The following is a 25032-nucleotide window of genomic DNA, read 5'->3' as shown; positions in this document are numbered from 1 at the left end:
GTGAAAATGAAAAATTACATTTTTTACACAAAAATGCAGTTCTGGCTCAAAATTTTTCATTTTCACAAGGAATGAAGGAGACAAAGCACCCCAAAATCTGTGCCCCAATTTCTCCCGAGTACGGCAATGCCTCACATGTGACCAAAAAATACCATTTGGGTGCATGGCAGGACTCAGAAGGGAAGGAGTGATTTTTGGATTTTGCAGCTCAGATTCTGGATCGAATGTTGGTGGGTGCTATGTCGCATTAGCAAGACCCCCGAAGCACCAATACAGTGGAACACCCCCACAAGTGACCCCATTTTGCAAACTACACCCCTCAGGGAATTCATCTAGTGGTATAGTGTACATTTCAAACCCCCAGGGGTTTCACCAATTTTGATAAAACTGGGCTGTGCAAATGAAAAATTACATTTTTTACACAAAAATGCAGTTCTGGCTCAAAATTTTTCATTTTCACAAGGAATGAAGGAGAAAAAGCACCCCAAAATCTGTGCCCCAATTTCTCCCGAGTACGGCAATGTCTCACATGTGACCAAAAAATACCATTTGGGTGCATGGCAGGACTCAGAAGGGAAGGAGTGATTTTTGGATTTTGCAGCACAGATTCTGGTGGAATGTTGGTGGGTGCTATGTCGCATTAGCAAGACCCCCAAAACACCAATACAGTGGAACCCCCCCACAAGTAACCCCATTTTGCAAACTACACCCCTCAGGGAATTCATCTAGTGGTATAGTGTACATTTCAAACCCCCAGGGGTTTCACCAATTTTGATACAACTGGGCAGTGAAAATGAAAAATTACATTTTTTTACACAAAAATGCAGTTCTGGCTCAAAATTTTTCATTTTCAGAAGGTATGAAGGAGAAAAAGCACCCCAAAATCTGTGCCCCAATTTCTCCCGAGTACGGCAATGCCTCATGTGTGACCAAAAAGTGGCAGGACTCAGAAGGGAAGGAGTGATATTTGGATTTTGCAGCACAGATTCTGGTGGAATGTTGGTGGGTGCTATGTCGCATTAGCAAACCCCCAAAGCACCAATACAGTGGAACCCCCCCACAAGTGACCCCATTTTGCAAACTACACCCCTCACGGAATTCATCTAGGGGTATAGTGTACATTTCAAACCCCCAGGGGTTTCACCAATTTTGATACAACTGGGCAGTGAAAATGAAAAATTACATTTTTTTACACAAAAATGCAGTTCTGGCTCAAAATTTTTCATTTTCAGAAGGTATGAAGGAGAAAAAGCACCCCAAAATCTGTGCCCCAATTTCTCCCGAGTAGGGCAATGCCTCATATGTGACCAAAAAATACCAGTTGGGTGCATGGCAGGACTCAGAAGGGAAGGAGTGATTTTTGGATTTTGCAGCTCAGATTGTGGTGGAATGAATGGTGGGTGCTATGTGGCATTAGCAAGACCCCCGAAGCACGGTGAAATGATGAACCTAATAATCCATAGATGTGTGGTATATTTTAAAACACTCCTTTATACATAGGCCGGGTTTGTCGGGGCAAGTTTCACAGTGGAATATAGTTTCCTTTCTTATTCCCTTTTTATAGCAAACTTTGCACCTTTTTTGTGTCCTGCCCTTTCTTGCAGTGGAGGGGATTTCGTTAGGAAAATGCTGCCCTGGTACAATACGGGGGCCAGTACTAGAAGTACTGGGGCCCTCTGCCTGCTGGTTCCCAAATATTAGGCCCTTTATGACTTCCTCTTGAAAGTGCATAAATGTCCCCCTCTGGCTGGTAGAACGGAATAGCACGTAAGCGTTATACAGTGCCATCTGGATGATATACACGGCCAGCTTCTTGTACCAGATTTTTGTTTTCCGCAGGGCACTGTACGGCTTCAGTACCTGATCTGAAAGATCCACTCCGCCCATGTACCTATTGTAATCTAGGATACAATTAGGTTTTGAGGTGTGGGTAATGGTACCTCGTACAGGGATGGAGGTGGTACTGTCTCCATGAATTGTTGTCAGTATAAGGACATCCCTCTTGTCCTTATATTTGACCAACAACATATTTTCGGTGCATATTCCCCTGCTTTCACCCCTTCTCATTACTTGGGCAATGTGCGTTTTTGGGAGGCCTCTTTGGTTCTTACGCACAGTACCGCAAGCTGCTGTACCTCTTGAACCAAGGGCCTTAAACAGGGGGATGCTAGTGTAAAGGTTATCCACATAGAGGTGATAACCTTTATCCAGGAAGGGGTGCACTAAATCCCAGACAATTTTTCCACTAACACCTACGAGGGAGGGGGGGCATTCTGGCGGTTCAATTCTTGAATCCTTCCCTTCATATACCCTAAACCTGTGGGTGTACCCTGAGGTGCTTTCACACAGCTTATACATTTTTATGCCATACCTTGCCCTCTTACTGGGAAGGTACTGGCGGAATTTAACCCTTCCTTTAAAATGTATAAGGGACTCGTCAATACAAATAAATTTTTCAGGGATGTACATCTCTGCAAATTTGGCACTGAAATGATCAATGACCGGCCTGACTTTGAATAGCCGGTCAAAGGTGGGATCATCTCTGGGTGGGCACAGTGTATTATCGGTGTAATGTAAAAATTTAAGGATTATCTCAAAACGAGCCCGAGTCATGGCCATACGGTAAAATGGGGTGCTGTACAGAACATCTGTACTCCAATATTGCCTAATTTCTGGCTTTTTTACTATGCCCATATGTAACACCAGACCCCAAAACGTCATCATCTCTACTGCATCTACAGGGGTCCACCTAGCAAATGATGACGTGGGGTTTTGAGCAATAAACTGCTGGGCATATAAATTAGTTTGGTCCACCATTAAATTTATAAAATCATCAGAGAAAAATAATTTGAAAAAGTCAATTTCTCTGAGACCTTCTGAATCAAATTGGATTCCTGGGATGGCCAAAAACTCAGGAACCTGGGGCTCAAAATTGTCTGGTGGTAGGGTCCATACGGGATCAATCATTTGGGGGGGGGTCTCAGCTGCTCTACGGGGGCGTCTTTGAGGGGGTCCCTCATCAGCAGAGGAGGAAGAGGAGCTTAAGGCGAATCCTTCAAATTCCCCGCTTGCATCACTGGCTGTGTCAGAGTCAGAGTCAGAGGCAAGCATGGCATATGCCTCCTCCGCTGAATACATTCTCCTGGATGACTGGGATGACATTTGGGATGACATTTGGGATGCCATTTTTATTTTTGTGTTTCTGTAAGTGTAATGTTTCAACACGTGTATAGTGTAGGGGGGGTACAAACTTTATTTCAACACGGGGGGTATGTAGTGTGTAGTGTGTATGTAGTGCAGAAAAAAAAATACTTTATACAGGAATTTGATCCCAATAAAAAAAAAAAAAATTGAAGGGGTTAAAAAAAAAAAAAAAAAAAGGTCCTGCGCCAAAAATTGAGCACAGATGTTGGTCAGTAATGTCCGTCACTGAACAGCGCTCAAAGGCAACAGGACACCCACAAAATCAACGTGGGTGTAAAAGAAAAAAAAAACAATTAAAAAAAAACTGCAGAAAAAAAATGATATCAACCTGTGCCAAAAATGCTGTTCAGTGATTGTACGTCACTGATCAGCGGCCACAGGACACCCACAAAAGCAACGTGGGTGTAAAAACAATTTAAAAAAAATTTCCACAGCACTCTCCAAAAAAAAAAAAAACAATTTAAAAAAACTGCAGAAAAAAAATGATATCAACCCTGTGCCAAAAATGCTGTTCAGTGATTGTATGTCACTGATCAGCGCTCAGCGGCCACAGGACACCCACACAAGCAACGTGGGTGTAAAAACAAAACCCCACTGCACTCTCCAAAAAAAACAAAAAACTGCAGATCAGTGATGCAGTGATGCACCACTGATTAGCAGTGAGGGGCAGCAGACACACAACCTGACAGGGTATATATATAAAAAAACAACCCTGGACCCCCAAAAAGTTGCCGATTAATTAATTAAAACTGACCAGCACAAAAGGGGGGGCAGCAGGGGGGGCAGCAGTCAGTTGCACACGCAGCACAACCTTTGGTGCAACTGACAGGTATATATATAAAAAAAAAAAACCTGGACCCCCAAAAAGTTGCTGATCAGTTAATTAATCAGCACAATCAGCACAAAAGGGGGGGCAGCAGGGGGGGGGGGCAGCAGTCAGTTGCACAGGCAGCACAACCTTTGCTGCAACTGACAGGTATATATATAAAAAAAAAACCTCTGCACCCCCAAAAAGTTGCTGATCACCTCAGATATAGTGATCAGCACAAAAGGGGGTGCAGCAGACACAAAATATAGCACTCTCTATCACTCTCTATCACGCTCTATCACTCTCTATCACTCTCTATCACTCTCTATCACTCTCTGTCACTATCTGTCCCTATCTCTCACGATCTGTGACTCTATGACACTGCTGCAGCAGCACACACAGAAGTCACAAGATCCAGGAAGTATCCAGCTGCTGGCAGCACGCTACCAGCGGTGATCAGCGGTGATCAGGTAAGTATAAGGCAAGGATCAGGTATGTATCACGACAGATTGGCATGGTGACCGCTCTGCACGCAATTCCAGACCGGAATGGCGTCTGCAGCGCAGTCACCGTTAGTTTAAATCACGCGCCTTGGCTGTGATTGGTCCGTGGGTCCCACGGACCAATCACAGCCTTGGGGGCAGGTGGGGTGAGGTGTCGTCGTCACCGATGACCCCCTCATGCCCCCTGACGCCCGGCGGTGATTGACACCTGTGTTACCGAGCGTCTGATTCACCGGTAACACAGGAAAACGCTGTGAATGGCTGTTCACACTGAACAGCCAATCACAGCAATCGCCGACGGGGGGGGCGGCATCGCAGCCCCCCCTGGGCATGCAGGGACATGTCTGCTGTCAGGGACAGCAGACATCGTCCCTCTGTCCCCGCGTCTATAGACGCGGGGACAGTTTAAAGTCATGACGTATATATACGTCATGTGTCGGGAAGTACATCCCGGCCATGACGTATATATACGTCAAATGTCGGGAAGGGGTTAATGTACAGTAGGCTATTTTTCCGCTTAGAACACATTCAGCATGATATCCCCCTAATCTGATCATCATTAGTATTTTTTCCCCTAATTTTATTCAAAGTAGAGGCTCGTCTGCTCAACTGGAGATCTGCACTTGCTGAGCTCACCTTAGAACACCTACATTATGGTTTGAGAGGTGTACAACCTGAGTCAAACTCCCAACCTTCCACTGCTCTAGAAGAAACATGGCCCTCTTGCAGTCCTGCACCAGGTCTCCACATGCTTTGTTCAGTAAATGGCTATCACATACCTCCCAACTGTCAGGATTACAGCGGGACAGTCCCGATTTTCGGGTCCTGTCCCGCTGTCCCACCCGCGGCAGGCATTGTCCCGCTGCGGGGGGTGGCAGTTGGGAGACCCCCCAATCTAATAGAATAGACGCTGTGCGCATGTGCACAGCGTCTATTCTCGTATGAAAATGAGGTCGCGGCTAATTAGCATAATCCACGCTCTCATTTGCATACGCCCCGCTCCCTTTTCGGGCGCTCGCTATAGTGTCCCTATTTCTTCAGCACGAAAGTTGGGAGGTATGCTATCACCAGAGGCGTAGGGAGGGCGGAGCCACCGGAGCTCATGCTCCGGGCGCAGATTGGCTGAATGGCGCCGCCGGCCCGCCCCCCCTCCGCAAATGATGCCTGCACTAGAAGTGTCACGCCGCCGGGCAGTGTGCGCAGCACCGGCTGCTGCCCTGCCCGGCTCCTGCTCTGCCCTGCTCGCCCGGTCCCTGCCGCCAAGCATCACAGGCGGTAGGGCCAGGGGCGGGCTGACAGTGACACTCCGACCTCTCTGTCTGAATTGCTGCTGCTGCTCGGTCCGGCTTCCGAGCAGCGCAGCTGCACACTACAGACTCCTCCCACTGCCCGAGTCACCTGCCTCTGACTGCCTCCCTCCTCCCAGGCTACAGCAGCGCCATCAGCCATCCTTCCCAAGCGCTGGCTGTAGCCTGGAGGATTAGAAGAAGGTGTGTTGCTGCCGCCCGCCCGCCCGTGCCTCTTTAACAAACATCCCATTATTCAAGGTAACTTTTTTTGCGGTGGGGTGCGGTGGGGTGGGGTGGGGTGGGGGGGGTGGTTGATTTGTTTGTAGGGGCTGGGGGGGGGGGGTTGGGTTGTTTGTAGGGGCTGGGGGAGAGTGAATCTCTCTGGCTTCTGTTGCTGCCCTGGCCTACTGTGCTGTATATATCTTTATATGTATATTTATTTACAGCTGTCAGCATGTTATATAGCGCAGCAGATTCCGTTACAGTGTCATATATAGCGCAGCAGATTCCGTTACAGTGTCTTATATAGCGCAGCAGATTCCGTTACAGTGTCTTATATAGCGCAGCAGATTCAGTTACAGTGTCTTATATAGCGCAGCAGATTCCGTTACAGTGTCTTATATAGCGCAGCAGATTCCGTTACAGTGTCTTATATAGCGCAGCAGATTCCGTTACAGTGTCTTATATAGCGCAGCAGATTCCGTCACAGTGTCTTATATAGCGCAGCAGATTCCGTTACAGCGTCTTATATAGTGCAGCAGATTCCGTCACAGTGTCTTATATAGCGCAGCAGATTCCGTTACAGCGTCTTATATAGCGCAGCAGATTCCGTTACAGTGTCTTATATAGCGCAGCAGATTCCGTTACAGCGTCTTATATAGCGTAGCAGATTCCGTTACAGTGTCTTATATAGCGCAGCAGATTCCGTTACAGCGTCTTATATAGCGCAGCAGATTCCGTTACAGTGTCTTATATAGCGCAGCATATTCCGTTACAGTGTCTTATATAGCGCAGCAGATTCCGTCACAGTGTCTTATATAGCGCAGCAGATTCCGTCACAGTGTCTTATATAGCGCAGCAGATTCCGTCACAGTGTCTTATATAGCGCAGCAGATTCCGTCACAGTGTCTTATATAGCGCAGCAGATTCCGTCACAGTGTCTTATATAGCGCAGCAGATACCGTCACAGTGTCTTATATAGCGCAGCAGATTCCGTCACAGTGTCTTATATAGCGCAGCAGATTCCGTCACAGTGTCTTATATAGCGCAGCAGATTCCGTTAGTGTCTTATATAGCGCAGCAGATTCCGTTACAGCGTCTTATATAGCGCAGCAGATTCCGTCACAGCGTCTTATATAGCGCAGCAGATTCCGTCACAGCGTCTTATATAGCGCAGCAGATTCCGTTACAGCGTCTTATATAGCGCAGCAGATTCCGTTACAGCGTATTATATAGCGCAGCAGATTCCGTTACAGTGTTTTATATAGCGCAGCAGATTCCGTTACTGCGTTTTTTAAGTTTTTTCTTTTCAAATGTGACATGCCAACACATGTTAGCCACGCCCCCAATTCATTACCGGGGGGGGGGGGCGCGAAATATGCCATTGCTCCGGGCACCATGGCGCCTAGCTACACCGCTGGCTATCACAACTCTGATGCATAGCTCCAGCCATCCACCAATCAGCATGCTGACAGCCATTCACTGTCTGACTTTAGGCTGGGAGACAGGAAGATAATTCTGCCTCGCTGCTCTCATTGGGGGTTATTCTAGTTGATTCGTAAGGCTGCAAATTTGCAGCATAGCAAGTCCACCAGATGCCGCCCGCCAAATGCCAGTAGACCTGCCCCCATGCATGCTGCGTAAGTGTGCAGGGGCTGTAAATGGATGTTTTACATAAACATACATTCGCAGGCTGTGGGGTAACACCAACATTATTTGATGGTCACTGACCATCGAATGCTGAGGAAGGCCCACGCACATCTAAGGTTAATCGCAGGTAACCATAGCTATGCATGGGCATTTGGTAGGAAGTGGTTGGGCAGCTGACATCTCGTGAAGTCAGCTGCCTGCCCCGGGTGCCCACGTCACAGGGCAATTTCGATGGGAACGCCCAGTGTTTTATCCACCGCTACCCCACGCCCACTGTCTTGGCTGCATGCACCCAAAAACAATTTATTCCCCATGGCCGCACGCACCCGGCGTATATGCACATGCACAGAAATGCGATTGAACATGTGCATAGGCCCGACATCAGTCCCCGTGCGAATGGACCAGAATAAGGGCCATTGTGTGATTGCCACCTTCTCTTTTCAAAGGCACCTAGCACTGTGGCCCTCTGGGCAGTTGCACAGTGTTCCTTCACACTGTACCTTGAGATGTCACCATCCCAGTCTCACTCAAACAAATGATTTTACAATATCAGATATGAATACTTGCAATATCACATTATACCCAAGGGGCCTGTCTATCTCCACCTATGGGTGTCTATGGTCACTCAGTGGGGTTTCCTGCAGTGGCAGGTAAAAGCTAAAGTTTTGCTTTGGGTAATACTGGAGCTGCTCTTCCATTTGTGGGGATGTAGGAATATCAGGCTAAAAGCTGGAGCATAAAATGCAGGAGGGTAGGCAAGTCGTGCCCCTATATTACACAGCACCAAAGTTTGCATAGTACATTATACACAGCACCCCCATATGACACCCAGTACACACACAGCTCATTACACACAATACTATATTACATTATACATTATACACAGCTTCCCCCATATTACACACAGTAACCACAGCAAATTGCACACAACATAGTATTATACACCCACCCATATCACACCCAGTACACTCTGCACATCGGCACACACCATAGTACATTATACACAGCCCATCCCCCATGTTGCACACACCATACACATCCCCTCTCCCATATTACACCCAGTACACTTTGCATATTGCACACACCATAGTACATTATACACAGCCTCTCCCCCATATTGCACACACCATACGCAGCCCTTCCTCCATATTAAACCAAGTACTCAGAACATTTCACACACCACAGTACATTATACATAGCCCCTTCCCCATATTACCTCCAGTACACAGACGTTATATTACACACAGCCCCCCCTTTCTTCCCCACACACATATTATACACAGTTGCCATTAACTCAGTACACACAGCACTCACCTGGCTGTGTTGCACATTCCAGGGATGCGCAGGGAGCCAGCAGTGTGGTGAGAGAGGCAGCACAGGGCAGTCAGAGGAGCAGGAAGAGCTGGCCTGCTACACCGAGCTCACATTCAGTGTGGTGGGTGGGGCCAGCCTCAGGGAAGCCCTGGTTGCTGGCTCTACTGCTCCTGATGCACAGACATCTGGTCTGTGTGCACAGCAGCTCGGACACCACTTCCCACAATCCCGTGGTGGCCGGCTGTTACGTCTCCTTACAGTACCTGCCGGTTCAAGACACACACATGCACACTTGCACAGTCCAAATTTTAATGAATGAGTCCCAAAAACTAGGAGGTATGAGTGTTTGCGGGGCAGTGGGGGCCTCAAGACAAATTTGTGAGCCTCTTGCTATATGCAGGCCTGCAGATACTTAATTTGTAATAGTTTATTAGACTTGTAATTTAACAATAACATTGCTAAGCTTAGTCCATTGACAAATGTCCTTTCATTTTCTTTACAGGTTATAAATACAGGGCTTACTGTATCTGGTGTCATTTTAACATGCGGCAGTGCCTATCTACTGATGAAGTACCTACCTTCAGTGATTAAGAAGCAGAATTTTACTGAACTGCCAATCTATTAGCCATGAATTAGGTATTTTTCACTTACAAAACTTTGCTTTATTAAAAGTTCATCATGAGATACTGTAGGGCATAGTTCAAAAACCAGTCCACAACCAATAATATTTCCATTATCATTATGACATTAAAATATATAGTTACCAAATTATGTCACATGTAACATGCAATGCATATATCTTTTTTATTGTATCTGTATATTGAATTATGATTTGTTTTAAAGTTACACAAATGCTATAAATATATTTAGATGTGGAAATCCTGCTGTTTTTTGAAGATTAATTACATGAATTAGAAATCGTTTTTTTTTTAATATAAAGTTTATTGAGACAGTCATTTTAATAGTAGACAATGAATTATAAACATTTCTCAATGTGCATGAAATACATTCAATAAAAAGGAACAGTGTCCATCAAAATATAACATAGTACATTGTGAATGATATTATTAAAAAATGTAAACAATAAAAGATTTATTGTGCATAAGTTATGAAGTTTTGTAGTAAACAATGTATTTAGAAAAATGTCTTCATATTGTCAAATGTGTATCAAACATATTCATTCCTAAGAACAACGTAGAAGTAATAAGGATGAATGATATAACTTGGGAATGGGAAAGAAAAAAAAAGGGGGGGGGGGGGGTTGGAAAAAGGAAAAATAAGGTTAGAGGAGATGGAAAGGGTTTGCTCGGGGAGATGAAGATAGAAGAAAATTAAAAGATAAACTAGAGAGGAAATTTAAGAATTCACCATAGGAGAGATGTTAAAAAATTCTCAATGTAGTCAGAGGAATTTCTGTTACAGAGAGATTAGGTAAAGACAAACATGGGTTCCAAAATTGAATACATTTTAAAGATCTGTTCTGAAGATAGGCACTTATCTTCTCCATGGAAGCTACAAACTATACTGTATCTTATTTATAACTGCTTGAGGGGGAGATTGGTCTAGATTTTTCCAGTGTGAGGCAACAAGACACAGGGCAGTGTTGAGTAAATGGGATGCTAATTTGTCAGAAAGTGGGTCCAAGGAAGCTATGGTGTATCCTAAAAGAAAGGACCATGGTTCCCTACCTCTTCCCAAAAGGCTAAAATTTTAGGGAATGTCCACCATATGTGTATAAAAGTGCTGGACTCTCCACAGCCTCTCCAGCATAGGGGAGAAGCAGAGCTATATATAGTCTATTTAGTCTAACAGGTACCAAGTACCAGCGATAATAAAGTTTATAGGTGTTCTCTTTAACCAGAGTAGAGATTTAAGTTTTTGATTCTCTTTCACGAATTGGGTACCAAGAATCTTCCTCTAGAGGGGCTCCCAGATCCATTTCCCATTGTCGCTCAAATTTGGGCCTAGGAGGATCTGTTGAATGTAATAATAAATTAAAATTAGAATAGATCATTCCTTTCATGAGGGAATCATCTAAACATAACCGCTCCAGAGGAGATCTAAAGGGTAATTGAGCGGGCCAGTATAGGGAATCAACAAAGGTTTAATTATAAAATCCATACCTCTTTCCATCCCATCTGTGCCTCCTCCTATGTGTCCCTGCTACCCATGTCATCTTTCATCTTTTCCTCTGCCACAATCTCCGTTTGTCCCTCTAGCCAACTCTCTCCTCCCCACTCCTGCTTTGCTCATCTGTATCTCTGCTACCTCCTCATGTGTGCCTGTGCTTTCCCCTTCCATGGCTGGTGGCTAAAAATAAATCAACTACAGAGCCATATAATGATCTGAATCATGTCCGGTAAGCACACTTTCCACTAATTTCCAGTCTATTCTGAACAGCTCACACCTTACAATATTGTTTTTAGGGCAAAAGGTTGCACCGAGGTAGCTGGATAACTATGATAAGCCACACAAGTGTGCGGCACAAACTGTGATATGGCACACTTAAGGCCCCCATACACTATGCGATTTTCGTCCGATTTCATCCGATTTCGGCCCTTTGGGACGATAAATCGGATGAAATCGGACGAAAATCGCATGTGTTTGACATCTGATCTGATCTGATGCGCGGTCCCGTGCCCATCAGATCGGATCAGGGCGTCGGACCTGCTGAAGATAAGATATATCGGAATCTGGGCACATCTTGGGTGCTTTTTAGCACCCACGATGTTTCAGATCCGATATATCTCCGGGTACCTCCCTCCGGCGCTGTGGACCTCCTCCAGCCCCCAGTGTAGAAGCAGCAGCAGCTGTAACATGTCACAGGAAGTGACAGGCACCACGGAAAGAAGAGGTCAGAGGGCGGCAGGGAGAATCTTCCGTGCTGCTGCTGCTGCTGCTAGATGTCAACTCAGCACACGCAGGCACGCAGCAGAGCCCTCAGCCCGGACTCCCCCCCCCTGCTCTGCTGATATATGACAGCACTCCCCCCTCTCCTCTGCTGCTGGATGAAGGCTCGGTTAGCAGAGCCCGGACTCCCACTAGAGTGTGAGGGTCTAGTGATGAGCAGGTTAGACGTTTTTGTTTTTTATCTGTGACTCATTTACTTGTTTGCTCTGTGTGTGTATGTATAATATATATATATATCACAGAGCAAACAAGTAAATGAGTTACAGATTAAAAAAAAGTCTCATCACTAGACCCTCACCACACTCTCTGTACCCTATAACTGTGCCCATGAATGGGGGGGGGGGGGGGAGAGATAGTGTACCACACTATATGTTCCCTATAACCCGTCACTGGGCCCTAATTCCCATGTACCAAGCCGTATGCCCCCTATACTACATCGCTGAGCTTTTACCCCATGTAGCACACTCTATGCCCCCTATACCCTGTCACTGGGCCCTTATCCCCATGTACCACACTTTATGCCCTTTATTCCCTGTCACTGGGTCCTTATCCCCATGTCCTACACTCTATGCCCCCCATACCCGGTCACTAGGTCCTTAACCCCATATCAGGGCCGGCGCTACCCGCTCAGCACAGCCTGCAAAGCAGGTAGGCGCCGGCCCTTAAAGGCGCTTCCTCCCCTCCTCCAAGTCTGTACACTCAGTAGTGTAACTGCGGGCTGTGGGCTACTCAGTAGTGTAACTGTGGGCTGCTGGCTGCCGCAGCCTGCGCCTGTCAATATGACAGGCAGCGGCAGGGCAGACACGGAGCGCTGCACAGGGGGAGTGGGGGCATTTAATTAAATTTCGGCACCGACCACGGCACTCTTTGCCGTTTTCAGCCTGCCGCTTAACTCATGCTGTCCCGTGGCTCCCGCCCTGTTGTGTGCTGCTGCTCGGCTCCAGTCCTGCCCGACATCATTATGCTGTGACGGCACGCACGGAACTGGCCCCTCCCACCTCCAACATGGCGGCGCTGGGGAAGGTAGGTAGAGCGATGGAAGCGATTAGGGTTGCAGCTTTCTGATTGGTTATTTCTTCTTTCACTGTGGACACAGTGGTCTGAAAGCTACGTTTCGGTCTATTTAATGACCGTTTTCAAGCTCATATAAACAGTAAATGGTACATACCTAAATAATCTCCACCAACGCCGCGCCCAGGTCGTCAGCTCCCCGCTGCGTGTCCGAGTCCAATGACGTCACCGTCCAGCGATGTATACCTGCCAGTTTGGACAGTGACGTCATTGGACTCGGACATGCAGCGGGGAGCTGACGACCTGTGCTGGTGGAGATTATTTAGGTATTTACCATTTACTGTTTGTATGAGCTTGAAAACGGTAATTAAATAGACCAAAATTTAGCTTTCAAACCCCTGTGTCTTTTGTGTGATAATGAGCAGAACAGTAATACCTGCAAGGTATAGCACCGTTTAGGCCACTCCCTAGAGCCATCCCATCAGATAAATCTCATGGCACATCCAATTTGCGTCAGATAAATCATGTGATTTATCTGACGCAAATTGGATGAAAAAAAATGGCACATCAAGTGTCAAATTGTATGTAGGCCTCCTGGGAAGCTGCTGGGGAAGTTCAGGGGAAATCAGATGCAATTTTACAGGTCAGATAAATCTCATAGTGTATGGGGGCCTTTAGCATCCCCTCTAGGCTGATACTGCACACCTAGAATTACCACTGGACTGATATGGCACAGGTAGCATCACCCCTGGACTGATATGGCACACTTAGCATCCCCCCTAGTCTGATATGGCACCCCTAGCATCACCCCTGGACTGATATGGCACGCTTAGCATCACCCCTGGACTAATACAGCACACTTGGCAGCACCCCATGAATTATACGGCAGACTTGGCTCACCCAGGATTTATTTGGCAGACTTAGCTCACCCCTGGACTGATACGGCACACTTAGCATCCCACCTGGACTGATACGGCACACATAGCATCACCCATGGACTAATACAGCACACTTGGCAGCACCCCTTGAATTATACGGCAGACTTGGCTTACCCCAGGAATTATACGGCACAGATGGTGGCAACCCTGACCTGATACAGCACATGGAATTATACGGCACAGATGGCGGCACCCCTGGACTGATACGGCACACATGGCGGCAGGCATGGAATTATACGGCATACAAATTACTGCAGTAAAAATAAAAATTTGTATTCTTTTAATTATAAAAAAGAGCAGCACACCTTACTTAGCAAAACCCCATGAATTATACAGCACTCTTGGCTCACCCCTGGACTACAGCGCATTTAACAGCCCTTGCAGTAAAAAAAAAAAAAAAAAACTCCTTATTTTTATTTTCATTAAAAAAAAAGGGCAGCTCCCCTGGTCTGATATGGGACACATGGGGCACCCCTGGAATTATACGGCACACATGCGGGCACCTCAGGACTGATACAGGACACATGGGGGCACCCATGGAATTATATGGCACACATGTGGGCACCCCTGGACTGATAAAGGACACAAGGGGGCACCCATAGAATTATACGGCACACATGTGGGCACCCCTGGCCTGATACAGCACACATGTGGGCACCCCTAGACTGATACAGCACACATGTGGGCACCCCTGGACAAATACAGCACACATGTGGGCACCCCTGGATGGATACAGTACACATGCGGGCACCCCTGGACTGATACAGCACACATGTGGGCACCCCTGGACAAATACAGCACACATGTGGGCACCCCTGGATGGATGCAGTACACATGCGGGCACCCCTGGACTGATACAGCACAAATGTGGGCACCCCTGGACAAATACAGCACACATGTGGGCACCCCTGGATGGATACAGTACAAATGTGGGCACCCTGGACTGATGCAGCACACATGCGGGCACCCTGGACTTATACTGTGCACTGGCAGCAGTCATTTAAAAAAAAAATTGCTTAATTAAAATAATGTAGCCCCCTCTGTAGCACTAGAAGCAGCCCCCTATGCATAAATCATCCCCCCCAACATTTCATCCCGCCCAGCATGTTTCCCCAGCAGCTCAGCTCAGCAGACACCACGGACACATCCGTGCTGTCTGAAATCACCAGCCTGTTTGAAAATGGCGCCGACCGCCGGAAACTATATATCCCCAGGTCTCGCGAGAATCCGACAGCGGGAAGATGACGTCCGGCCTCGTTTTGAACTCAGAAAAATGGCGGAGTTCGTGGGGGTTCGGATCTCTAGGATCCGAACCCGCTCATCTCTAATATATATATATATATATATGTTTCTGGGGGATGGCGGCACTCCAAATCACGAATGTCCACACACTGGTAGAATACGGGGGGGGGGGGGAGCGGCACTCGGCGGTCTCCAACGTTAGAATAAACAGCAAACAGGTAAATGATCAACGTTTCGGTTTATTAAAACCTTTGTCAAGATCAACATACTATACACTGAACATACCTTATATCCCTCTCCCTGTGTCAGCTGCCTGCCTCCGTCTTCCGGAAACATCAGCGTCACCAGCCGGCGACTAGCGTTCCCTGCGCAGTTAGATGACTCATTCAGCGTGGTGTGCTGCTGAATGAGGGACTTCCGGCCTCAGGAGACGGGTTGCTGGGCAACCAATTCTGCAACAAACGGCAGAATGTAAACAAGTGAACATGCAATATTAAAACACAATGCCAGTCACGGAAAGATGTGAACATTCCTCACTGTACTAAAGTGAGGTGCCAGGGAGTATAGCCCCAAGTAGTCAGATCTGCAAATACAGCAAAAAAAATGCTGAAATAACTGGATAGATACAATGACGCTAGAATGACACTCTGTAGAACTTTACTTCGTGTCCATATGAAAAATGTCTAGCTAGTATGCAGAACTGGCGACTGGGTGGTATTACTCATGCATGAAAGGGAAAACAAATGTATACATGGACCTATAAAGGAGAAATATATGGCAATCAAGTAATAACTTCAAAAAGGCATGTAATACAATGCTAATGCCCAAACCGGACAAAAATCTCAATGTATATCAAAAAATAATAACAAGTAACAAAATATACATAAAAAATATCACAACATGACAGCATACAAAAAAAATATGTATAGGATGATCTATTCAGAGAAAACATGCCAGGGGTAGGTTTTCATTAAGACCCTCAGGGCATACTGTCCTCAACTTATAGATCCATCTGGCTTCATGTTGAAGCATGATTTTTGCTCTATCACCTCCACGCAATTTTTTGGGGATTTGCTCAATAATCTTATAACGGAGTGTGGAAAGATTATGACCATGCTCGCGGAAATGCCGGGCTACCGGTTGTTCCGTGTTAATTTTTTTGGCACTAAGGGATTGGCGGATAGATGTCCTATGCATAGGTCTGAATAGGTCATCCTATACATATTTTTTTCTGTATGCTGTCATGTTGTGATATTTTTTATGTATATTTCTCTTTCAATGGTCCTGGTGACACAGCTCAACACTGGGATGTAGGAGGGTCCGAAGGAGCCAGGCACCTATCCTAAAGTTTTAGAGGGTAGGCTCCTCCCCTACTGCATCCCTGGACTCTTCAGTTCGTGTTAGGTGCCCACTGGAGTGGGTGCTATTCTAAAGGGCTGCAGGAGCAGCCGAAGAATTAGAGTAGTTAGGGGATTTTTATTATTTTATTAACTTTTACCCTAGCTAGGTAGGCACAGTGTGAGGATTCTCATAGTGAATCCTCACACTGCTTGCGCAGCAGGAGCTGACAGAAGCGCGTCCTGTCAGCTCACTGTGCACAGGGGAGACGCTGTCTGGTCTCCCTGTGCAGCGCTTATAGCTTTTTCTAAAAGGCTGCCTGGGCTCCGGAGTACCCTGAAACCGGCTCCACGCTTAGGTGGGGATCATGGGGGACAGGCGCTCCGTGATGGCGGCGGCCATTTTATGCGGAGCTTACACGCTGAGCTCCTAGATGAGAGGACAGCAGCGTTGTGACAGGCATGTTCCAAGTGATCCCCATTTGAGGGGGAGACACTGGAACTAGGAAATCCTACCTAAGGAGCGGCTTGCTGGGGGTGGTTGGCGCCAAAAGGTCACGGACCCCGCAGCAGCAGGGACCTGTGGTCTCTTCCTTCACTCTGACTTTGGCGCCTTTCAGAACGCTTGCAGCGGAGCTGAGCTGGCTTACTGATCCTGGCAGAGTGACTTGGATTTCCTGGGCATCGCTTCCCCGCAGTTGAAACCAACAGACAGATAAGTGATTGGGTGCATTGCCTCTGTATAAACGCTTGTACATTGTTTGCACTGTGTATACTGATAGATATACTTTTATCACTTGCGTCATGTCTGAGCATCAGGCTGTGGTTTTGGGGGAGGGAGCCCTTAATGCACTGAGCGCGTGCAATGTTTGCACACAAAAATTTGTCCCTGAGCAGATGGCCAAGGGGGGCTTATGTATTACTTGCGCTGATGTGAGACCCATGGGCAGTGATCCCCATAGGGCAGAGCATATGGAACCTGCGTGGGCCAGGGCCCTAGGCAGGTCAGTAAACGCTTTGGTGCAGCTTTTGGACAGGCAGAGTGATGGGCTGGTAGAATCACAGAGACCTATGCCATCATCTCAGCAGTCGTCTGGCTCCTTGCCTCTTACCCAGGCAGATCCTGCACTTATCCAGGTGATGCAGGATACTGCAAAAGGGATTAACAGGTTCAGTGAAATGCTGGACAAAATGGATGATGTGGCAGGGACCCCTAGAAGGTCTTATGCCTTAACTACTGTGGTAGATGAAGAGGAAGGAGAGTATACTGACATCCCCTGGGATCAGGGTGATGATTTGGAAGAGAACTCTGCTGCTGGTATAGAGGATCTCATTATAGCTGTGAAGCAGGCTTTAAAGCTGACTGTGGAGGATAAGACTCCTGTTAAAGGTGTTTTTAAGCGACAGCGGAAGGAGGCTGTTACTTTTCCTTCAGATGAGGGGTTACAGGAATTGTTAGAAGGGGCTTGGAAAACTCCTGATAAGAGGCTTCAGATGCCTAAGCGATTCCTTAGTCTGTACCCCATGCCAGAGTCTCATGCGGAGCTCTGGGAAAAGGTCCCAGTTGTGGACGCTTCAGTGGCACGTTTGTCCAAGGCTACTGTATTACCAGTACAGGGCGGTGCAGCTTTTAAAGATTCTGTGGATAAAAAGCTGGAGGGAAACCTCAAGGCTATCTTTGAAGGGGTGGGGTTTACCTTACGACCCCTTATTGCTTCAGCCTGGGTTTCTAAGGCCATGATAGAGTGGGCTGGTGAATTATGCACCATGCTGCAGGCTGACCCGGGTGCATTACTGCTGGCAGAAAAGATTAAGGCAGCAGCAGAATATGCAGTTGAAGCAGAGGAGGAAGCTATTAAAATGGCAACCAGAGTGTCCACAGTCTCCATTAATGCCAGGAGAGTGCTTTGGCTAAAAGCCTGGGAAGCAGACAATGAGTCCAAGAAGGCTCTGGAAACATTAGCCTTCAAAGGAAAGGTACTCTTTGGTACCGAATTAGAGGAGATTATAAAACAGGCCACAGGCGGCAAAAGTACATTCCTGCCGGCCTCCTCAGCAAAGCAGACGTCCAGATTTTCTGCTTTTAAGCCGTCCTTTCGGCCCTCCCCTAGAGGTGGTGCGTCCTTTCGAGGACAGTCTTTCAGGGGAAGGTTTCAGCCCTCTAGAGGCAAGACACAAAAGTCAAAATTTGGCTCTTTTCACAAGAAGCCTGCCAATAAAGGAGAGGATAAACCCTCTGCATGACTGTCAGGGGCTTTGCCCGACAGTGACAAAAGTGGGCGGGCGTCTCACGCTCTTCAGGGACGCTTGGGCTTCTCTAGACCAGGATGCCTGGGTGCTAGACATCATAACACAGGGTTACAAAATCCCTTTCAGAGGGCCACCTCCGAAGAGGTTCATTCCCACATCCTTACCAAAGGAGGCACGGCTGCGTACAGCTCTTGTGAGAGCAGCGCACTCCCTTTTGGAAAAAGGGGTGGTGACACTAGTCCCCAAGACAGAGTGGAAGAAAGGCTTTTACTCCACGCTGTTCCTGGTGCCCAAACCAGACGGGTCTTTCAGACCAATACTAAATTTGAAGTCTCTAAATGTTCATTTATGGGTAGACCATTTCAAAATGGAGTCTCTACGGTCAGTACTCCTGAGTCTGGACCAGGGAGAATTTTTGGCGTCCATGGATGTCCAGGACGCATATTTGCACGTTCCTATACACCCGGAACATCAGACCTTGTTGAGGTTTGCCATAGGAGACCTGCATTTACAATTCCGGGCGTTACCCTTTGGGCTAGCAACCGCGCCAAGGGTATTCACAAAGATAATGTCAGTAATGGCGGCGGTGCTGAGGCTCAGGGGAATCACAGTAATACCCTATTTGGACGATCTCCTGTTCAAAGCAGAGTCAGCAGCCATGCTGCAGAGTCACTTGGCAGAGGCCATCAGTTTTTTGCAGGCTCACGGCTGGATTTTAAATTTGCAAAAATCTCAGTTGGTACCGTCACAAAGGCTCCAATTCTTGGGAGTCATACTGGACACCCATCTTCATCGGGTATTCCTCCCGGAGGTAAAGGCCAGGGATCTGGTCACCCTAGTCCAGGAGATTCTCAGGGCTCAGAGCATTTCAGTATGGAGGTGCCTCAAGCTCCTGGGGAAGATGGTGGCGTCATTCGAGACGCTTCAATTTGCCAGGTTCCACTCTCGGAGGTTCCAATGGAACATTTTGTCAGCTTGGTCAGGAAACACTTTGACCATGAAATCCGAGATGATAGTGCTGTCTTCGGACACCCGAGAATCTTTGAAATGGTGGACAGAAGTAGATTCCCTTCAGTGGGGTCGGTCATTACAGACCTGGGACTGGTTGATAGTAACTACCGACGCCAGTCTCAGGGGCTGGGGGGCAATAGTCCTGGATCTCAGGCTTCAGGGCCTGTGGACGGCAGAGGAATCAGCGTTACCAATCAACATCTTGGAGCTGAGAGCTGTCTGGAAAGTCATTTCCTTGGCGGGAGACAGGTTACAGAACCTCCCTTTGAGGATTCAGACCGACAATGCCACAGCTGTGGCGTATCTGAATCACCAGGGAGGTACACGCAGCAGATTGGCCATGTGGGAGGTATCCAGAATCTTCCTATGGGCGGAACAGAATGTTCCAGCTGTATCGGCTATATTCATCCCAGGAATAGAGAATATAGAAGCCGACTTCCTGAGCAGGGAGGAGCTCAAGGAAGGGGAATGGAGCTTACACCCTCAGGTGTTTCACCAAATCACTTCGATGTGGGGAACTCCGGATGTGGACCTGATGGCATCCAGGATCAACCGTCAAGTGCCCAGGTTCTAGGCCAGAACAAGGGATCCACTAGCGGAGGCAGTGGATGCCATGACTATTCACTGGCAGGGAGATCTCCTTTATGCATTCCCACCAGTACCAATGTTACCGAGACTTCTGAAGAAAATATAGGGGCAGAAGGTTCCAGTGATCTTAGTGGCCCCAGATTGGCCAAGGAGATCCTGGTACTCGAGGCTTCAGAGGTTGTCTGTGGACTCATGGCGTCTACCTCTGAGACCAGACCTTCTAAGACAAGGCCCTTTCAATCACCTGGATTCAGATCGATTGATTTTGACGGCCTGGCTATTGAAACCACCATTTTGAAAAGGAAAGGGTTTTCTGAGGCAGTAGTACAGACGATGATAAAAGCCAGAAAAGCTGTATCTTCGGCAAATTATTATAGAGTCTGGAAGACTTACATTCGATGGTGTGAGAGAAGAAAGGCTCATACATCTCATTTTAAGCTATCAAGAATGATGGAATTCTTACAAGATGGTTTTTCATCGGGCCTAAGCCTTCAGTCACTGAAGGTGCAGATTTCGGCCTTGTCCATCTATTTCCAGAAAAAGATAGCCATTTTGCCGGAAATTCAAACCTTTTTACAAGGAGTATCCAGGTTGAAACCTCCATACAAGCAACCAGTAGCACCTTGGGATCTATCACTGGTTTTGGAATGCCTTCAAAAGGCACCTTTTGAACCTTTAAGGTCGGCTGACTTTAAGTTTCTTACGTGGAAGCTAGTGTTTTTGTTAGCAGTAGCATCTGCTAAAAGAGTTTCAGAATTGGGAGCTTTGTCATGTAAATCTCCTTTCTTAATTTTTCATGATGACAGGGCTGTTTTAAGAACAGTGCCTCAGTTTTTACCGAAGGTGGTATCTACCTTCCATTTAAATCAGGAGATAGTTCTACCTGTGTTTCAACCCCCAGAGGGTTCTAAGAAAAGGGACAAGTTGAGAACTTTGGATGTTGTGCGTGCCTTACGCATATATGTGGACAGAGTGAAGAGTGTCAGGAAGACTGACACATTGTTGGTATTGTATGACGTACACAAGATTGGTTGGCCTGCATCTAAGCAGACTATTGCTAGGTGGTTGCGGTCTGTGATAGCCTTTGCATACACCAAAGTGGGTAGACCAGTACCGGCCAAAATAAATGCGCATACCACCAGGTCAGTTGCCACCTCTTGGGCGGTTCGACATGGGGCCACAGCTGAGCAGGTTTGCAGAGCTGCCACTTGGTCATCTGTTCACACATTTGCCAAATTCTATAGATTCCATGAGTTCGCGTCGGAGGACGCATCATTCGGGCGAGCAGTGCTGAGAGCTGCAGACCTGAGCGTACCCTCCCAAAGGACCGGCTCTGGAACGTCCCAGTGTTGAGCTGTGTCACCAGGACCATTGAAAGAGAAAAAGGGATTTTTGTAAGAACTTACCGTTCGAATCCCTTTCTCTGATATGGTCCTGGTGACACAGCGATCCCTCCCTTACGCTCAGTAAGTATGCCAGAAGTTTCATGATGTTCATGTTAAAATGGTTAAAAGTTAACAGTTTTCTGTTATAAAATGTGCATATAATATGTGCAGGCGTTTGTACTGAGTTAATGTATTCCAGTGGCTTTGAAAGATGAACTGAAGAGTCCAGGGATGCAGTAGGGGAGGAGCCTACCCTCTAAAACTTTAGGATAGGTGCCTGGCTCCTTCGGACCCTCCTACATCCCAGTGTTGAGCTGTGTCACCAGGACCATATCAGAGAAAGGGATTCGAACGGTAAGTTCTTACAAAAATCCCTTTTTTGTTACTTGTTATTATTTTTTGATATACATTGAGATTTTTGTCCGGTTTGGGCATTAGCATTGTATTACATGCCTTTTTGAAGTTTTTACTTGATTGCCATATATTTCTCCTTTATAGGTCCATGTATACATTTGTTTTCCTTTTCATGCATGAGTAATACCACCCAGTCGCCAGTTCTGCATACTAGCTAGACATTTTTCATATGGACACGAAGTAAAGTTCTACAGAGCGTCATTGTATCTATCCAGTTATTTCAGCATTTTTTTTGCTGTATTTGCAGATCTGACTACTTGGGGCTATACTCCCTGGCACCTCACTTTAGTACAGTGAGGAATGTTCACATCTTTCCGTGACTGGCATTGTGTTTTAATATTGCATGTTCACTTGTTTACATTCTGCCGTTTGTTGCAGAATTGGTTGCCCAGCAACCCGTCTCCTGAGGCCGGAAGTCCCTCATTCAGCAGCACACCACGCTGAATGAGTCATCTAACTGCGCAGGGAACGCTCGTCGCCGGCTGGTGACGCTGATGTTTCCGGAAGACGGAGGCGGGCAGCTGACACAGGGAGAGGGATATAAGGTATGTTCAGTGTATAGTATGTTGATCTTGACAAAGGTTTTAATAAACCGAAACGTTGATCATTTACCTGTTTGCTGTTTATTCTAACGTTGGAGACCGCCGAGTGCCGCTCCCCCCCCCCCGCTGGTCGGAGCCTTGTGTATATTGTGGCTTCCTAGCCTCGTGGAGGTGGCACCGGGGCACCTACTATCTTTGATTGGAGTGCCTGATCATCCTCACCTATATATATATATATATATATATATATATACACATACAGAGTACCACAACACTCGCCATCCCTGCGAATGGGGTGCAAGCAGCACTCGCCATTCCCAGGTTGGGGTGAAGTGGCCTGTGACCACATGCTCTAATAAATACAAATACAGGGACTCAACACTCTCCATAATGAACTAACTCACCTTAGTATACAATTAATCAAATAAATAATGGGGTTTTAGTTCATGAATTGATCAATGCATTTAAGCTTGCAGCCCATCGCCAAGGGACCCCATTTCACTGCAAGTCCTACACTAACAATTGTCTCTCAAGAGCCTGCCAACTGCTGACACATCATAGCTAAAGTAGACATGTGTTTTTTCCTGGTTTAAAGCTCACCTGCCAAGTGCCTTATGGCTTTTAAAGATAAAGCAGTCACCTAACACAACACCTGACTTAGAATTAAAGGGGCAGCTGTCACAGGTTACAGATAAATTAGCTCATCTGGGATGAAAGAGAAAGCTATGATCACAGTAACAAAGGTTAATTAAAAATTAACCCACATATATACACATACAGAGTACCACAACACTCGCCATCCCTGCGAATGGGGTGCAAGCAGCACTCGCCATTCCCAAGTTGGGGTGAAGTGGCCTGTGACCACATGCTCTAATATATATATATATATATATATATATATATATATATATATATATATATATATATATATATATATATATGAAAAAGAGATAGATGTGCGCTCTGTCTATTTCACCACTTTAGTACATTAATAGTCATGCATTGGTACATAAAATTTGTGTTTATTCTAAATTTCTTCACAATGATAAAGTATCAATAAAAAAGTTTGTACAAAATTTGATTCACTTTACAAATTCAGATGACAATTTTGTTCAAGTGAGTGACATCAGATCCAACTTCAGGATGTGTAAAACTTCTTAGGATACGAGAACCCTATGCGTTTTGTCCCTTAGGACTTCATCAGGGGTGAAATGAGGATCCAATCTGAATTGTATCGTGAAGATAGATTTCTTCCGACAATAAGGATTGATTTATAAAGGGTTACTGACCACGTCAGTTTAGATAAAACCTCTGTCCTGCAGAGGTGTAGGACTTCAAAAAGCCCAATTTCTGCCGATAATAGTTGAACTGCTCAACCACAGAGGTCACTTCCACGTATGTGTGGATAATAAACGAATAGTAGTAAGCATCCAACTTCTGTGGGTTTTCAGCGAGATCTATATATATATATATATAACAAAGTTAAGCAGGGCGGCACTCCATTCAAACGAATCTGGTGCAAGGTCCATAAAGTCAGTAAATAGAAAGCACTTACCCCCCACACTGTATGTGAAGGGTCCAGACCAGCGCTCAACGTAGGTGAAGAAAAAAGGTATTTATTCCATGCTGTGCAGTACAATAAACAGCTACCTGGCCCAACGGCCGTTTCAACTGGACTCAGCCAGTCTTCGTCAGGGGTCACCCCACATCGGGTGTAGAGCACTTATAAAGGCTGTAAATGCGCCATAATTTTGAAAACCCCAACTGACAGCAGCCTCTCTCTGGCCGCTTTGACAAAGGGGCGTGTGGGAACGTGCGTCACTGGGAATCCCGGGGGCTGGTCCCGCAGCGGCATCAGGTACAGCTAGATACTGTCTGATGCGGCTGCCGAGAACCACTTATGTGAGGTATAGATGGTAACAGTTGCAGTGTACTACAGCAGCACGGCAGGGCAAACTAGTGGTGTGTAATGGATAAATGCGGTAAATAGCCGTAGCCATTGTGCAGGCTAGTAAGCAATATCCGTGGAGAAGTCTAACGACGCGGTGTCTGTGAGGGGAGGGGCGGACAACTGGGGATGCCGGCATGTTCGGGTTGCTGTCAGGGATACTACTCAAATAAGTGTAACAGTCAGTCACCGCATATAAACGGTGATCAGTGAAAATAAACACAGCACACGGCGGTGCATACAATGAGTTGATAAAGAATACATGATATCCACTTTAAATGACAGAGCAACCAGTATAAGCACACACGGCGGTGTGCATCATGTCGACATTCAGTGTCAACATCACAGACACATATCCATAGGCACACGGCGGTGCTATGGGATAATTTAACCCCTTCCCCACATTTGACGTATATATACGTCATGGCCGGGAAGTACTTCCCGACACATGACGTATATATACGTCATG

The 25032-nt window shown here is 46.6% G+C and overlaps 1 protein-coding gene across 3 annotated transcripts in view; it reads left to right on the top strand.

The window, feature by feature from the left end:
• Positions 1–10096, top strand: part of KMO (kynurenine 3-monooxygenase) — a 744737-nt gene extending 734641 nt beyond the window's left edge. For all 3 annotated transcript variants that reach the window (XM_083176397.1, XM_083176396.1, XM_083176395.1), the window contains one exon: positions 9490–10096. In XM_083176397.1, coding sequence (XP_083032523.1) covers positions 9490–9612 — 123 coding nt within the window. In that variant the 3' untranslated portion in view covers positions 9613–10096. The remainder of the gene's footprint in view (positions 1–9489) is intronic.
• The last annotated feature ends 14936 nt before the right edge of the window (positions 10097–25032 follow it).

This window comes from Crinia signifera, chromosome 3, assembly GCF_055691185.1.
Source record: "Crinia signifera chromosome 3, ASM5569118v1, whole genome shotgun sequence".
In the NCBI taxonomy this organism is placed as follows: domain Eukaryota; kingdom Metazoa; phylum Chordata; class Amphibia; order Anura; family Myobatrachidae; genus Crinia; species Crinia signifera.
Note: the sequence above shows the minus strand (reverse complement) of the source record. Positions and strands in the feature narration are given on the sequence as shown.